Source organism: Dendroctonus ponderosae, unplaced genomic scaffold (genome assembly GCF_020466585.1).
Source record: "Dendroctonus ponderosae isolate FM_Combo_2020 unplaced genomic scaffold, Dpon_F_20191213v2 Dpon_F_20191213_3, whole genome shotgun sequence".
In the NCBI taxonomy this organism is placed as follows: domain Eukaryota; kingdom Metazoa; phylum Arthropoda; class Insecta; order Coleoptera; family Curculionidae; genus Dendroctonus; species Dendroctonus ponderosae.
The window spans coordinates 10,670,326-10,687,399 of NW_026018508.1; the positions used below are offsets into that span (position 1 = coordinate 10,670,326).

At 33.9% G+C, this 17,074-nt stretch overlaps 2 protein-coding genes across 7 annotated transcripts in view; both read left to right on the plus strand.

Annotated features, from left to right (window-relative positions):
* The window catches only part of LOC109535782 (DNA N6-methyl adenine demethylase), a 73,669-nt gene extending 64,160 nt beyond the window's left edge, over positions 1–9,509 (plus strand). For 3 of the 5 annotated variants that reach the window (XM_048664799.1, XM_048664801.1, XM_019901782.2), the window contains 3 exons: positions 797–2,104; positions 2,435–3,171; positions 4,792–5,792. In XM_048664799.1, coding sequence (XP_048520756.1) covers positions 797–2,104; positions 2,435–3,171; positions 4,792–5,656 — 2,910 coding nt within the window. In that variant the 3' untranslated portion in view covers positions 5,657–5,792. Of the gene's footprint in view, positions 1–796; positions 2,105–2,434; positions 3,172–4,791 lie in introns of all 5 variants that reach the window. The other 2 variants (XM_048664802.1, XM_048664800.1) reach the window with 2 other exon arrangements.
* A 1,441-nt stretch (positions 9,510–10,950) lies between these two features.
* The window catches only part of LOC109535775, an 84,033-nt gene continuing 77,909 nt past the window's right edge, over positions 10,951–17,074 (plus strand). Inside the window, exon 1 of one of the 2 annotated variants that reach the window (XM_019901770.2) lies at positions 10,951–11,243. The gene's annotated coding sequence lies outside the window, so the exon portion shown is untranslated. The remainder of the gene's footprint in view (positions 11,244–17,074) is intronic. The other variant, XM_048664754.1, reaches the window with a different exon arrangement.

Consider the following 17,074-nt stretch of genomic DNA (forward strand, 5'->3'; position numbering starts at 1 on the left):
CAGGCGATTTAAAATAGGTCCAACAGTTTTTCAAAAACTTTATTGTAGTGGATCTTAGGGACAATTTTGTTGCACAGCATCGATTGTTAGTTCTTAAAACAATATTTAACGGTGCACGGCAATGTGCAATCTCATTTGCGATGATAAATACCCGGTCGTTTGGAGATGATTTTCAAAAGTTTGTAATACATTTTTCTGCAAATTTATGAACGATCCACATTTTTTTGCACTTAAACTGCTTTAGTGTGTATAATTGTGTGTGTACTTTAATTGGAAATTTAAAAGAAGGCGAAACTCGAACAGGCGTTTAGTACATGAGCACCCTTTACCTAGTATTTGCAGTATCTGCAGCTTCTCCCTTGATAATTTGTTGATTCATTGTTATCAGCGTTATAAAATAAACTGCGCCGAACACACTAATATCACACTCAATAATTGATAAATCAGAATCACTGTCAGTTTAATAACGCAATGTGTATTTGAAAAGTTTAGCAGATCTACAGATGCACCCGCACTAACAGAAAAATGTCGAATTCAAAGTGCATTTGTGCGTCCCAAGCCTCAGGCTCGAAGAGGCCGGAGTGGAAGCCGCAGTGACCGAGAAAAATCGGTTCACCCTCCCATAAGAAGTTATCAGTTCAAAAATGAGACATTTTTTTGAAGCGTACGAATGAGACATTTTGAAATCATTTCTTTTGTAGCGTATATAATAATGTATTTATAATACGATTTTTTAAACTCCAATTCTGGTCTTTAGCCACGTCCAATTCGAACGGCATTTTATTAATAAAAGCAGTATTTCTTTAAGGTGAACGCCAGCAGTCCGCAGGTAGTTTCACACAGCTCTAGTGGATACCCAGGCAATGAGCAGTATAGCGGACAACACACCGAATGGCAAGATCCTGAGCCCGATCAAATGATGTGGGATCGACAGCAGCATCCGCATCAGTTGCACGAGCGAAAAATTGAGCAGCAACATTATCAGCAGCAGGTCGAACAGCAGAACAACCACACGCAATACATGCAAACCGTTGAACATTCGGAGGGTGGCGCGCCCTCAAAAATGCTCAGCGAAGGTGGTCAGAAAACGTTCTCGCAGGCGGATAAAGTGAATCTGAATACGCGAATCAAAACAATGATACTGAACAAGCAACAGAACGACGGTAAGATGGATCAGGAGATGAAGAGCGCCGATCAGAACCAAAGTACCGGTCATTTTTTATGGTATAGCCACCATCACCACTTAGATCCTATAGGTGTTGATGGTGGCCCCCAAAACAACATTCCTGGCTATGACACAGTTTTACCAAGTAATACTCAAGGATTTGCTCAAAATAATGTTAAGTGGACTAATTATTCTAAGCTTAAGACAGACAACGAGCTTCCCTTGCGATTATCATGGAGAGAAGAACATTATACTAGAAGCCAGTTATGGCCGCTAGAGAACATGCCGTTGGCTGCAAAAGATAAATTTTATATCACTGAAAAAACGAGTGAAAAAGCGACCATTTCAAGCATCCACGAGAGAACTACCTGTAGAACTCCTCAATCTCCCAGCATTTCGAGTGCTTGTTCTCCACGTGCGCAACAATGCGACGCCCAAAATACATCTCCAGTGGAACCAAAAACTGACCAACTGATCTCGGACGGTTGCTTGGATTTGCGGTCAAGACACGAACAAACGCTGTATTCTCGTCGATGGGAAGAAAGTGGCGATGTTGAGAAGAATTGCCCATCGGACGGTGTTCAAGCAGCACGACAATCAACACTTTTTGCGCCACCCGAAAGAACCAAAATATGGTTGCACGATAAAAGGAAATCGCCGCACTCAGTAGATAGTGCTGATAAATCGAAAAAAACCGATAGGTGGTCTCCGAAAATTCTCGGTGAGGAAATTCCTCAGTGCCATTGTTTTCCACAAAACCAAAGTCCTCCGGAACCAGGAACGTTTTATACGCATTTAGGCTGTGCTAATAGTCTTCAAACTCTTAGACGTAATCTAGAGGGACAAACCGGCGTCAATGGACCCGCTATTCGAATCGAAAAAGTGAAGCATACTGGCAAAGAGGGAAAAACTGCCCAAGGCTGTCCAGTAGCTAAATGGGTAAGTTTTAGTAAATGCGCTGTAATTCTGTTAATTTTTAAGATAAGGCAATGATTAAAAAAAGAATATGTTTTCCAAAAGGCAACGGGAGTAATGCTCAAAATTAAGACCTGCCTTGATGTCTTCTCCACTATTTTTTTGACGAAAAATGAAGAATCAACATTTTTTGCACTTGAAATAATAGTCAAATAATCACGCTATAAGCTGACAAACAATTATTAGAATCGATTAATTCGTATAAAAGTTAGACGACTTTGGAAGTCGCCGAAAAAGCAACCACTTTCTTTAGAGCTGAGTGTGGTTTCAAATTTAGATAAATCTTTGTTGTAGGTCTACCGACGTGTTAACGTAGAAGAAAAGTATCTAGTCATAGTTAAGCATCGAACCGGCCATACTTGCCATTCAGCTTACATAATCATTTGCCTTGTGGTGTGGGAAGGAGTCTCTTCAAGCACCTCCGACGAACTGTACGGTCTCCTAACTGATAAACTGAACAAATTCGGTCTTCCGACGAAACGACGATGCTCGACCAACGATGCCAGAACATGCGCCTGCCAGGGTGTGGATGAGGAAACATGCGGAGCCAGCTACTCCTTTGGATGCTCCTGGAGCATGTATTACAATGGCTGCAAATTTGCGCGGTCGAAAGACGTGCGAAAATTCCGGCTCAGTGTAAAAGAGGAGGAAACCAGCCTGGAGACGAGCCTTGGGAAACTGTTGGACCACATAGGTCCGATGTATCAGACGCTGGCACCTCGATCGTTCGCCAATCAGACAAGCTGCGAAGAATCCGCTCTGGAATGCCGATTGGGCACCAAACCTGGCAGGCCCTTTTCTGGAGTGACTGTCAGCATGGATTTCTGCGACCATTCGCACAAAGAAATTCACAATATGACTGATGGTTGCACCGTAGTGGTGACGCTGACCAAACACCGAGCTCTAACAAAACCTGTGGAGGAACAGTTGCATGTACTGCCAGCTTATGTTCCAGATGAGACCAATGAGTTTGGGTCCAAGGAGGATCAAGATGCAAAGGTTGAGAAAGGGGAAATGGATGTTTTTACCAAGTAAGTTGCGACCTTAACGATATAGTAATTAAATAAAATAGAAAAGGAGTCGCTGAGATTTAGGTTGTTCCAAGCAATATTTTTGAACGAAAATGCAACAGCGGGTTTTTCTAAATATTTTCAGCGATGAGCATCTAAGGTGTTTTTTTTTTGCAAAAACATCAATATTTTGACCTGATTTGATGTTTTGTAGGCCGACGGTTTTCGATGTCTGAGGCCTGAATGTGTCCCTTATAATACGGGTGGTCTTCATCGGGTGTAACAAAATCCACTCACTAAGTTAATAATTTCCGAAGTACAGGGTGTCAGTGTAATTAAAATTGTATCTTTTTTTAAAGATTTTTAACCAGTATTGGTATTTAAAAAAAAAATGTGGTTGGGGGTTTTTGGATCGAGCATTTTATGCGGGCGCTAGCTGCAATAGTCTGGAAAAATGTGTGCTCGGTTCAATTCGATATTTCAGAAATATTTCACATTGAAACCTCGAGTGATTTTTTGAACTGAAATTGGATCTCAAAATAAATTCCTCTCAAGGAGACACTTCCCGAAGCAATATACCCAAAAACCGCAAAAAAATTGTCTATATTTTGAAAAGTAAATATGAATAACTGTTCAAAATCAATTAACTAACAAAAGAAATTTTGATTTCTTGATATAAAAAAAAGCAAACCAAAGTTTTTTTTGTGGAAGTAATACTGATTAAGAGTCTATTTAAAAGGAAGTAAAATTTTATTTACACTTTGACACTTGTGATACCAAAACCATTAACTTCTGGATAAGACAAATTTGCTTCAAACGCAATAATTTTGTCTGATCCGTTTGTGGATGTTGTCACATTAGTTGAGGACCACCCTGTACATTTTTAAGTTATTTCATTTCGCTTATAGAAATAGTGCATTTTTTACGCGCAAATGCTCAAATTTTAAAAGATGTGTTTGTGCATATTTAGTTGAAACTCTCGGCCAAAGTGCAAGTTCGTTGAAAACACTGAAGTTTACTGAGCTGTTTTGAGACTCTTAAAGCGGAAGTTTTGCTTTTATTTTAATTTAATTGTTTTACTCTAAGAAAGCGCTTTCACGGATCTTCATTTGGAATCTGCAGCTTATTTATCAAACTTTGAACAATATTTATTTACCTGAAGGATGAGCAGTAAATGTAAGTGTGTAAAAACTAAAGAGCGATTTATCGTTTCGATAAAATGTGTCATTTCTGTTCTAAAATGTGCGATGTCATTTCAAATCTCGCTCCAGATCCAACTATTTCTGATCCATTTATAAAGAAACCTTTTGAAAAAGATCCAAATTTTTGTTCATTTTCATAGTAAACAGGGACAAAGGTCTTAGGAACAGCCACTTGTATTTTTAATTTTTCCTATATTTGTATAAAATATTTTCCCTGTATGTTCATGTTAACGTAGTGATCCTGAAAAGGGATGTTTATGTTTTTTGTATTGGGGCTCATTCATTTTTTAAAAAGAAAGTTTTGCGTGCTTTAAACATAGGAATTTTCTATTTTGTCTCTCCAAGAGGTTTAAACCGAGCAACACATTCACTCACAATTTCCCTCTTATTCATCCAATTCAAATCTAGGTTTTAAAACAATATACTATTTTTGTTCCAGATATGAAAGTGAAGTTCGAACGTTTTCCGAGCCGGCCGAGAAATGTCGAAAACGAAAAAGTAAAAAAGGGGAATTCCGAAAATGTGCCACGCCTCAACCTTCATCGCCTTCAGTCTCTTCAACATCATTGCTGCCGTCTTCGCAGCCATCGCCGTCTGCGTTTAGCAGTTCGGAAATTCAAAGCGGGCAGGTGTCGAGTACCGTTTTAGATTCTCCCGGTAGAAATCCAATAAGTTGGAGGTACGCTAATTTCAGTAGTAGTTACGAGAACAGTATTGGTATGCATAGTAATGGCAATAACTTGTCGAATTATCTTCCTCAATTTGCAGTATTGAATTCACCCCAATCCCATCACGATCACTCATTTAGTCGCCACTATAATCAGCAGGGTTATTTGAATCACTTTGATTATCAAACTAGTAATTTCCAGGCCATTCCCAATTTGCTTCCGCCTTTCAGTCCTGGAAAAGTATCCAGGGCGAATGAGCCTAATGATCGAAATGTTAAGCCGCCAAAGTCGGTGGATGTTAAATTGACCGATAACAGCGAATGCTTTCGAGATCCAGAAATTGGGGGAGTTGCTATTGCTCTTTCCCACGGTAGTGTTTTGTTTGAGTGTGCCAAACACGAATTGCATGCGACCACGTCCCTTAAGAACCCCAACAGGACTGACCCAACACGAATTTCCTTAGTATTTTATCAGCATAGGAATTTGAATAAATCTCAGCATGGTTTTGATGAGTACGTTTTGAAGCAAAAAAATAAGTTAGATGATGTTCAGTCACATCCAGTTGAGTTTGACGCAAGAGTGGAGAGTAGTAGTCTAGAGAGGTCATCGAGTGAGGTGTTGGTTAAATCGACTTGATGCTCTTTCAGCATTTTTTTCAATCTACCCCTGTATGGTTACAGGTGCCTATCCAGAACTCTACACAGGTTCAATATCGATGCCAAACAAATGACCCAACAGTTTTTTAGGAAGTTATTGTCATTTCTTGGCCTTGCCAAAGTTAAAATAGTCTGTAGATTTTAAGATTAAGATTTATCCTGTACATTGAACAATTTGATGCACAATTGTTGACATATTTTTCATATAAAGGCATTTGAGCTGGAAACATTAAAATGCTCGCTTAAATGCTAACAGGATTCCTAACAACGAAGCAACACAAATAAATTTTAATGTTTCCACTGTTCGAAGTCTTCGATAATTTATAATATTAGGTAGTTTGTTAATATTTATTGACTTTAACGTGTAACCGCAACTACCTAAATTTAATATACCTAAAACAAATTAGTTTTGTTTTTTTGCATGAATCTATTTATTTTTACAAAACTGTGTTTGTACGGTTGTAAAAAGATAATGCCATTAAATCAGTGCCTCAATGATCTCAGAAATACTATAAAATAGATCACAAATTACTGAAATAAAGTACAAAAAAAATCATTCAAATTTATGGTAATTATATACGTGTACATAAGAATGTATTGATATTGACTCATGTTCTTTTTTCCAAAGAATCATCATCTGTCTCTCTTTGCATAGCCATGCGATGTTTCACTTTTAATACCAAAGGTTTTTACCAGAAAACGCAGTATTTTAGTTTGTACTCTTTTTGGTTTATACAGTTAAGTTATTTTAATTTTGTTTAATTCTGCGTTAAACAATTTTTACTGTTAGAAGTTATCAAATAAGAGTTTACCAAACCCTGTGTGGAAAAACCACAGATTACACCAATGGACTGTAAATAAAATTGTATTTTTCAAAGGTTCCTTCGGATAATTTCGGAAATAAAACGTATTAGGATTTTTTTTAAACTAAAAGCAATTGTGTGAATTTGGTGGTTATTTTTATTGGGAATTGAATGAAATGCTTGTTGGCTTCAAAAGGCAATAATAATTATTTAAACGCTTTTAGAAACATGTTGAGGATTTTGTCTTAACAATTGAGGAATTCTTATTTGCGTAACCGACGAATACACTTTGAACCAAATACAGTTTTGTTCCTACTGTCGCTTAGAATGTATTAAATATTTCAGTAAATCTTATTCAATTTACATTTAGTGTATATCGCCACGAAATGATATATTTTTTAAACCAATGTGGTGGCGTACAACATTTAAGAAATGTATAATATTCTATTTATAAGAATTGATATTTACAGAGTAATTTTTTGATTGTTGAATTTCGTCCCATCAGCACCAGTTTGATTCATTTAGTTACATTTTTTACTTCTAGTGTTGCTCTTCTCGTATGTTTTTCAGTGCAGAGGCGGATTAAATCGCCAATAATTTTTCGGCTTCAAAAATCACTTTTTATAATTGTTTAATACGCAATATTTCTTATGAAAGGTATCGCTTTGTAGTCTTTTAGCAATTGAGTTGCAATTGGGAGCAATTAATGTATAGACTTGTAATAATTCCCTCGCTATTCTAGACAAAAAACAATTTACTTTAAATCTCAAACCGTTTTTTCTTAAATAGTTCATTTTATATAATAAAATGTGTAAGACATTATTTACGGCTCAGGTGCTGTTGGCTGGACATTCAAAATTGAAACATTATTGTATTTCTCCAAATATGGCCATAAATGTTGTTGTAAATTGACTTACGAGAATACATTTTATAGTTTAAAAATATATTTTTATTAAGAAATAAATAGAAAATATAATTATGTTCGCGAATATGAGAACATTGAATGTATAGGATTAGTATACGCTGTCGTTTGAAAATGAAATGTGTATTTTAAATCTAATATTAAACATTGATGCCAAATTTTTAACCGTAGAAGTTATTATTATGTTAGTTTCCAACGCCAGAAGACTACTAGTGGAATGCGTATTGAATTTTTAATGGAGGTTTTATTGGCGATTTTTTCCATCTGCAGTATTATTTGTCCGCAGTTCTTCTGTTCAGGTGAAAGCTTAGAGACGACGACCCAATAATTACCTATTTGACGCTAGGAGCTCAATAAAGTTAACAAGCCTCTATTAAAAATAATAAATGGCATATCTATTTTATACTAGTTAAGTTTATTTATTTGCCATAATTATCGATTAGTTACGTCCCGGCCAGTGAAATGGCACACACCACTTTTGTATTATATTTTAGCATTTACCACAAAGCACCGTTATTAATTTATTTTTTATTTATTGTAGATATGTAAGATTTGCTAGTTTTGCGCGCATTTTCTCAATAATGGCAGCATATAATAGAAGGTACCTTTACTTAACTTACAAGTGCACATAAAATCGAATTTAAGCAACAATACATTTATGGTTTTATTCAGGATCATGTTTACTGGTTTAGTTTATTTTTTATGTATGTTTTATTATTTTTTTGTCACCGCTTTTGATGCTTCGGCAGTAAAAAATAGCAAAAACGAATGGAAAATTGGCAGTAGGTCTCACGGCCTCATAATCGAAAAGGAGATTAGATTATTTTCATTGACAAATACAATCCATTTTTAATAGCGAAACTTAACAGAGAATGAATGAAGTTTATATAAACTCGACATTTTTTCTTCAAATTGGTTTTTGTCATACAGAGTTTAAAAAATCAAAGACATTTCTATTTTGTCTGGATTCTTAGCAGGAAATTTGTATTTAGTACCATTTTTAAATTCTCTAACCCTCAGTGAAAGAGACCTTTGCTGTGCTTAAAAGCTAAAATTCTGCAATAAATTGAAAAAAACTTGAATAATATTTTTTTATAACTCTAACATGGTTATAATCTAACAACTAATTTTCTACTACTGTTTATTACTTTATGATGTTTATAACATAAATTTCCAAACTTACAAAAAACTCTTGAAGATTTATTATCCAACACAGCATGTCTCATTCTGCGATATAAAACTAAATATTAATGTAATAAAAAAAGTCTTAAATAAATTAAAAATTTGTGAATACATTGGAAACCTAATTAATTTTTGTTTTTTAGAAGCAAGTACGAGCGAGGATCCGGTCTCTTATTCACACTTGACCGTGTTGCAGCTTGTTTATTGAACAAAAAATACAATGTTTTCAGCTTTTTTACTATTTTTTGCGAACTACTTGATATATAATTGCACGGAACACTTGCACTTAGCAACTGATCCGAAACTGAAAAAAATCACTTTCATCCTTACTGAGCTGGTAATATTGCAAGGGCAATATTGCTATTAATTGTTATAAACATTCCAAGCCATCACGCTTTGATTCAAGCCTATCAATCAATTACAAGGTATTTTCTCAGGATGGTAGATTGCAGAATGCCCGCCGCAATTAAACTCATCTTGTGACGAATGGCGTTAACAGTTTTGCTATTCCGAATTTTGTGAAAGTATGTGCTACAATTGAGATTTGATTGATTGATTTTAGCGCAAAACTATCAAATAGTAGCGATATAGAATTGTACATATATTTTTACATCAACTTCCAAACTACCGTTGCAAATGGGAAGAGCAATCAAGTTGTACATAGTTTTTAAGTGGATACTTGCATTCCATATAGAATTCCATTTGTAAAATTTTCATCCATCTTCATTGATAGAGTATACCGAAAAGCAATATCTTACTATTTATAATATTTTCATATCATGTGTGGAAGTATCTACTCAAAAGGAATATTGCCTTTTTATCGATTGGTTGGTCATTTGTAATTTCTAGTTATAGACTTTTTATTTTAGAATTAAGATACCAAAGTATTTGTGTATTTGTCTTGTGAATATATTTATAAAATAGAATTGATTCTCTTTAATTTTTCCACCTGACCTGCCTGCCGAATTGCTAATTGTCGCTTCCATTCCATCATCAATAAATAATTCAGTGAGTTCTTACATTTTATACGTTGATGGAAATTTAATTTGGCTCGTCGCTTGTATTCACGAAAACACGAATGGGTTTGCAAATTTTTAGTTTGAGTTTGTGGAATTTTCAGAGAAAGCAGATGCAGTTTAAAAATTAAAATGCATACAATTTTCCTTTATGATCTCTATCTCGGATGTGGCTCTCACTTGAACCCAAAAATATGATTAAAGATAGTTAAAATGTTCGATGATTTGAACTTGCGTTGGGCGTCAGTCCGTTGCAGAGCGTTAAAAACATCGAAAATAATAAATTTCATTTTCGATGCATTTATTTTAAGGTTGCTTCTATTACCCTCTGCCTCAAGTCGGTTTAGAAAGTTCTACAATTCCTCTTCTCCCAATAAAACAATCAATGTTGTATCATCTGCATGTCTCCATGTTGTAATCTTTTGGTCCACAGTTGAGGTTTATCCAATCGATCTATCCAAAAATTTGGCGGACGGTTTCTTTGATTTCGAACTTCCGAAGAAACCCCGTGTTAAGGATGAGTTTGACGAAGGACAACTTTTTCAGCAGGAACATTTTTTTTCACTTGAAGGTGTTTTACAAGAGGTAAATATTCTTGGAAACATTGAAAACTGATGTTGTGAAGTTCGTTTATCAAGTGAAGTTGAACAGTTCTGTGATAAATTGTTCAACTGTGTAATGAAACGCTGGTTTTGTATTTTTTTGTTTTGCTTGTCTCAATTGATTCGACGAACAAATGTATTCTTTTCGGGAATTTTATGGTTTTTGATTTTTTTGTCCAAGTGTTCGCAATGTTAATAAAAAATCAGGTGTGATCAATACACGTTTGTATTTCTTTGTGAATGTCGAATCGAATAATTTCTTTGTAAACGCTGAAATTTTTTGTTTTTCAAAATGATGGTTCACTTGATTTTCGGTTATCTCAGGGTTTTTTCCTAGCAGAAAAGTTCTGACTGAATCTTGAAGAGAACATACGGGCGCATTTTCCTCTCTGTATAAGATCAAGGGAATTCGTCCCTAAGAAATGCGAAAATGTATCTGATGTTATTGATTTGAAAAAAACACGATTCAGTCTTATGCAATGCAAAAACCAACACACTTGAAAACAAGAGCTAACAGGAGCCATAAAGCGTGCTCCTATTACATAATTTGTATTCAACTGAAGAGGCAATATTTCAACCAGATTAGATTGTTAAGTGCTATCCATAGAAGGCTGTAGAGAGCCAAGAAGTGCTTCCTTGTTTCATAAAATCCCTCATTGTCTTCTGAGTAGCTGCTATTCTTCGGCGCTGCTTTTCACAAAACAACGGCATCTTATTATGGTCGTCAAATCGCAGATAAACAAAACCTTTGGGTGCAGACGTTCGCTTTCTCACCGGTGGAACCACGGGTAGAACCGTGGACCCGCCGCCAGTACCAGTTGGACGGACGATCGCTTATTCAGTACTTCGTCTACCTTCTGTTTGGTGCAGGTATGCCGACTTACCTTCTCGTTGACCCGGACAAACACGGTTTTTGATTCGTGTCGAACGTTTTTTCTCGCTTGAAGGACTGGTTTTTGGTTGACTGAAAGTGATTTGGTGGTTGTTGTTTCAGAGATTTTTATAGTTTGGGATTTATATTTTGGATAGGCGTTGTCTAAAGGTAAACCTTCTTTCATTGTGGGCTTTCTACAGAGCTGCGAATCCAGTTCTCACTTTGCATGTAAACCTCTTAATGGTGTTTCGAGTTTATTCTCGATATATTTTAGTGCTTCGGATCGAATATGCAGTTAATTTTGGGGTTTACTGGTTGGATTCCAAATATTATTGATGCTGAGATCTACTGTATTTTATTTTTATGTGTTTCACTGTCGATTTAAAAGTTTTCAATTAAATATCTGCATTAGTTCTCATTGCTATTAATTGGCTTTAAGTAATCGTTTTACTTTATGAGGATTTGGCGGATTTATACAAGCATGTTTTTAAAATGTTTCAGTTCTAACGTCCAGTTGCTCTCTATCTGATGAAGAAATGTGCGGCTCATTTGAACAGAATCGTATATAGTTTCTCAACCTTTGGTCGTGCAATTTGGCTGAATTATTTTTTTTGCTTGATGTTTAAAGCAAATCCAATAATTCGCGATTAGTGAAAATTATAATTAAATCCATATTTAAGATCGCAAAAATGTTACTGTTCTAGTGTTTAGTTGACATCTAACTGATGAAGAAAACCGCGGAAAGACAATTCACAGAGCATTCTATTTATATTTTTTAAATATTATTTGCTTTATTTCACGCAATTGATAATAATAATTATTATTATAATTATTAAATATTTACCCATTTTTATTATCAATACTATCAATCTCTAAATTCGAAATTTCTAAAATCTCTAAAATCGAAAATAAATTGTTCTTTGTCTAAAGTAGCGTTGATATCGAAGTCATCAAGAAAAGTGCGGTTTATTTCAATCAAAATTGTACGTTTTTTCATAAAAAAATATTTCAGAAATTGTTTTCCTTACGTTTTTTCGGGAACGGCTGGACGGAATTATCGTTTTCAATTAACTTTGAAACTATATATAATAAATATCTTAATATAAACGAGCCAAAAAAAATCGATAAGAATAATTGCAATAAAATAAAAATTTGAACTAAAAGCCTTATGTTTTATTCTCTTTTAGCGTTCAACTTGCTATCAAACTATTCACAGTTTAAACTAAAATCATAAAAAAATCAAATAAATAATACTAATAGATTAAAACGGAAAACACATGAAAGGCTAAAATTTAAAGCCTCGAAGTTTAAGACGATGAAGACAAAAAGATGAGTGATGATAAGGATATTGTGATTATTCTCGTAGGCAAATAATGCTGCAAAATTAAAATAAACAAAAAAAATGACTGTCTATAGTGAGTAAGAACACAATCACAAACGCTTATAACAAATGTTTGAAAAACATAATAAAAACCACAAAACATGCCACAAAAATTTTCGATTAAAAAGAACCTTTGTATTACTTACTGTTTTCATTCATAAATTCAATTGTGATCCCATCGCAGTGTGATAAGAAGAAAGAGAATACTACGAAAGACCTAGACTAGTGTGGGTTGAATTGACTTCAGGTTCATTAGAAGAAAGTTGATTTATGTGAGTGTTTAGTTGAAAACCGAGATCAAAGGAAAAATATTGGATTTTGATATAAAGTTGTTTCCAAAACTTATATACAAGACAATATCGAAATTTGAACGAAAAGGTGGAAAAATATAGTTTACAAATGTGAAATATATTTTGACTTTTTCTAAAATGTTTAGCTCAATATCAGACGTGTTTTTCTTAAATGAAAAACCAGAAAATAGTAAAACTACATGCCTTTGTTCAGGTAAATCTCAAAAACGCAACATTTTTTATTACAAACTGTTAATAAACAGGAATCTTAATCTCGAAGATGGCAAACTTCTGATACAAATAAGAATCATTTTGTGCCATCGATAACTACTCATAATTTTTTTACTATGAAAGTAGAGTAAGAAATGAAATAAAGGCAATTTTAAACAAATAAAGAAAAATTGGAAAATCTACGTTCAACAATTCAAAACTATGTCAAAAAATAAAGATTATCTTTATCGAAGTAAAAGACAGTATTTTGAAAAAGTTGTAATTTTAAGAAGTTACATAAAAAATATGACATGGAACATTTGATTTAGGCTCACTTTGAAAGTTTCTTTTTTTCCAGACATTGCCTTGCATAATGTAACTATTTTTTTCTTTTAGTAATTTAAACCGTTCTTTCCAATACTCAGACTAATTTCGCTTCAAGATTCATAAACAGATTAATCAATTTTTAAAAATGTATGACTAGTTAGTGTTGCTGTTCTATTCCCGGACATTTATGTTCCTAAATAATCTCCTCAACCATTTATACACCACGAACGCAATTAAGTTCGCAAAACCCATTTTGTATATTTAACGTTATATTTGTTCCCTCCATTCCAGTATAACAAAACGTCGATTAATCAGGGGGAACTTGAATTCAATCCACGTATTGATGTCAATGTTATTCAAGTAAATCTCCCCAACATCTGCGAAATTTAAGTCGTCGCGTTGCACTGTGTTGTAGGCCAGATGCAATTTATTTAGTTGATTTAAACTAGTTTTGAAGTTTCACCACAAAAATGCCGACGACATGTTTGGTCTGATAAATGGCAAAAAACCGGTCTTATATTATTAGGCCGTAAAATGTTTATTTACCGGCGACAGTTTTATTGGTTGTTAACAACAATCTGATACTTTGATTGAACTGAAATCGTTTAGATCAACATAGAGCCGAGCCAACTCTCCCATGTTAAAATGATGAATTTTATGCGTTTCCTTCGTCTACTTGCATATCTGTTCTAGGCCGCTGCCCAAGGGGGTATCATATCCTGTTACCATTGGTAATTTCTGTGGGAAAACGAAAAAAGCACTATTCCATACGCCAACGCATCACGATTATTTGCTTATTAGTTTTTTCCTACGGAAATTTGGATTGCCAATTTTTTTATGCCACTTTAATTATACCTTATTAGGCATTGCATGAAGGAGCATAATGGATATTCTTTGGCCACGACATGGTAATAACAGTCAAAAATTCAATTTTATTGTCCTGCAAAGCAGACACTGTCGCATTGGTAATGTTCTAGTTGAGAATGAAAAGATAAATCTGGTTTTAATTATATCGGGAGCATTGTGGTACTTACTCAATAACAGTTTCAAAATTAGTATGGAGTATTTTTCAAGATTCATTTAATTGAAGGGAAGTTGTTCGCCAAGTCGATACAAATGGGAATTTTGAGGATTTTTCTAGAACGGCGCTACCCATATTAACTTTAATTAAATTTAAAAATATTTAACAGTATAAATGTGTATTTTGCTAATTACTCAAGCACGCATTTCTTCTTCCGCAGAAATCGTGCAATTTAATTCGTTAAAATGAAAAAAAAACTAGTATAATTTTCAAATACATTTTAACACAGTTTGATACATGTTTCGCCAAATACGTTACACACACATTATTGCGAAAATTTTTAGACCGAAATATTAACTACATTAAATGGAGGAAACATTAAAATTATAAATTCTACTTTAAATTTCATATCTAAATTTCTTTTTTGTTAATTCTGTAAGCAGATTTGCTAAAAATATATAAGTTAAACTAGTACGCTAGCACAGAAAACGCTTTTTTAAATCTTTAAAGGTTACAAAAATATAGGTGGAAATTATGCAAACAATTGTAAATTAAATATACTGGTTCTCGGGTTTCTCTTAGAAAAATACACGAAATAAATTGGAAAGATTCCTTTTGTTGAACAATTTGAATTTGAAATTGTGCCATTCTTTATTGTTTTTCTTACAGAAAATGTAGCAATTTTATTCTGCCTGATTTATCATTTTATCCTGTAATTTCTTTGCTGGGACTCTTCGCTGACAATGAAATATTCGTTTCCTGGATTGTTTATTAATGATTGAAATTTTTAAGAATAATTTTTAAAGTTTAGAAAGAACTTGGAAGAATATGAAGTTAAAAAAAAATTGGACATGGTTTTGCTTAAAAATATCTCACTTCGGCCATAGCAAGTTTCTTTGAATCTCCATGCAGTAAATACTTTCCATCAGGGTCTCTTACGGGAACACCGCATATAAGGGGACGGAGACAACATTTATAAACTAATCCAAACAACAGTGGAAAATGGCAACTTTCCCCAATCAGAGTTATTGAGCAAACATATTGGCCAACGGTTGCTGCTTGCATGCATGGCAGGACTCCTTTTCCTGCCAAACATGTTGTAAGAATGCAAATATTGCCGGTTTTCGCCCAGCATAAACAGGTTAGCGGCAGGAATGGGAAAAAAATTGAAACGGCCGATTCGGCACCTTATGTGCCGCGATAAGACCGTGTAAATTATGACCTAAAATAAAGAACCTCCACAGACTCAAAGCGCTGTCTTAATGAAATGCAGTACATAAATACTGCATTTTATGTGGCTTAAGGTTGCTGTAATTCCAATCCTACGCACATTTTTCAACGTATAAGACCGGTAAATAACAGGTTCGATTCTAGACTACCGAATAACTAATCAGCAAGCAGTTGCATTCAGATCTCAGATGGAATTATGTGAGGAAAATATTAAACTTTTAATAAATTTGAAGGAATATTCTAGTAAACAGTCAAAAGTTTACTGAAAACTCTTGCAGACATTTGCCTTATTTTGATGTTGGTTTATACAGAGAACTTAGTGTCGAGTAGTGGCAGGACAAATCTAAGCAAGAAAATTACTGATGACGATGAAAAAAATTTGAAAGGGAAAAATTGGTTTATTGAATTAGGAGGTGAATTTAAGTTGAACTCAATTTGGAAATTTATCTTGTACTAAAATCGATTAAAGTGTAGTAAAATTACTTAAACTAAAGTTCGAGTGTGAGAAAAAGTGAAGTTAAAAAATTAGGTTTCATTGAATTTCGGAGCAAAATTTTAGTTAATTGTTCAATTTTAAGCCATTCTGTGCTGGAATTGAGTACGAATTGAAAACTGTTCAAAATTATTTAAAATTAAAGTTGGAGTATCAGAAAGCGGGAAACATAAAAAACTCAGTTTATAATACATTGGTAGAACCAACGAGAATTTCGTTTTTTTAAAACGGAATTTAATAATATTCAAATAAAGGACTTTCTACCTTCCCAAAAACCAAGATACCAAAAAGTCGATTTTGCTAATTTCATATCAGAATGGAAGTAGACCATTTGGAAGCTGCCTGTCTCAGAAGCAAACATTTTAAAATTTGTCTTTCTTCTAAAAATTTTAAATCAACCACTGAAGAAGGTAAACATTTCAATCAAATTCAAATCATATAAATTCTTGAATATATTTTTCATATTTTGGTTCAATATTTTGAATTTATGTGCCATTGGAGAAGACGGTTATGAGTTTTTTGTAGCGAATAATCTATGAAAAGATAGTTTCATAAACATTTTAATCTACTGAAAAAAGCGCACGCAATATTCAAGAATTAGTTTCAGTATGTGGATGAATATTAACCACGTTGCTTTATAAAAAAATGTTTCCAAATTTGAATTTTGTTTGTATTTGTGTAAATTTATTGTTTGATTGTACAATTCACTTCATTTTTGATATTTTGTTAATTTTACCCGTAAAAGTTAATATCTAAATCACGGAAAAACCGTTTTCTCCAGTAGTGTGTCATCCGGTATTTCCGTCCTTAAATGTTCCTTTATATAATATATTATGATTTAAGAAAAATAACAATGTAGGCTGATTCTAATTTTGCACCTTTACTATTATTGTCTTGGTTAATTAGTGTGTGGTTTCTGTGGCTGTAAAATTAATTATTGTTCCAGTTATAAACCATATTTCCTTTTTCCGTCGTCAAAGTGCAAGGGATAGTGGAAGTTATAAACCTCTTTTGAAAATATCCAACAAACACGTTTGGCTTGCTCTT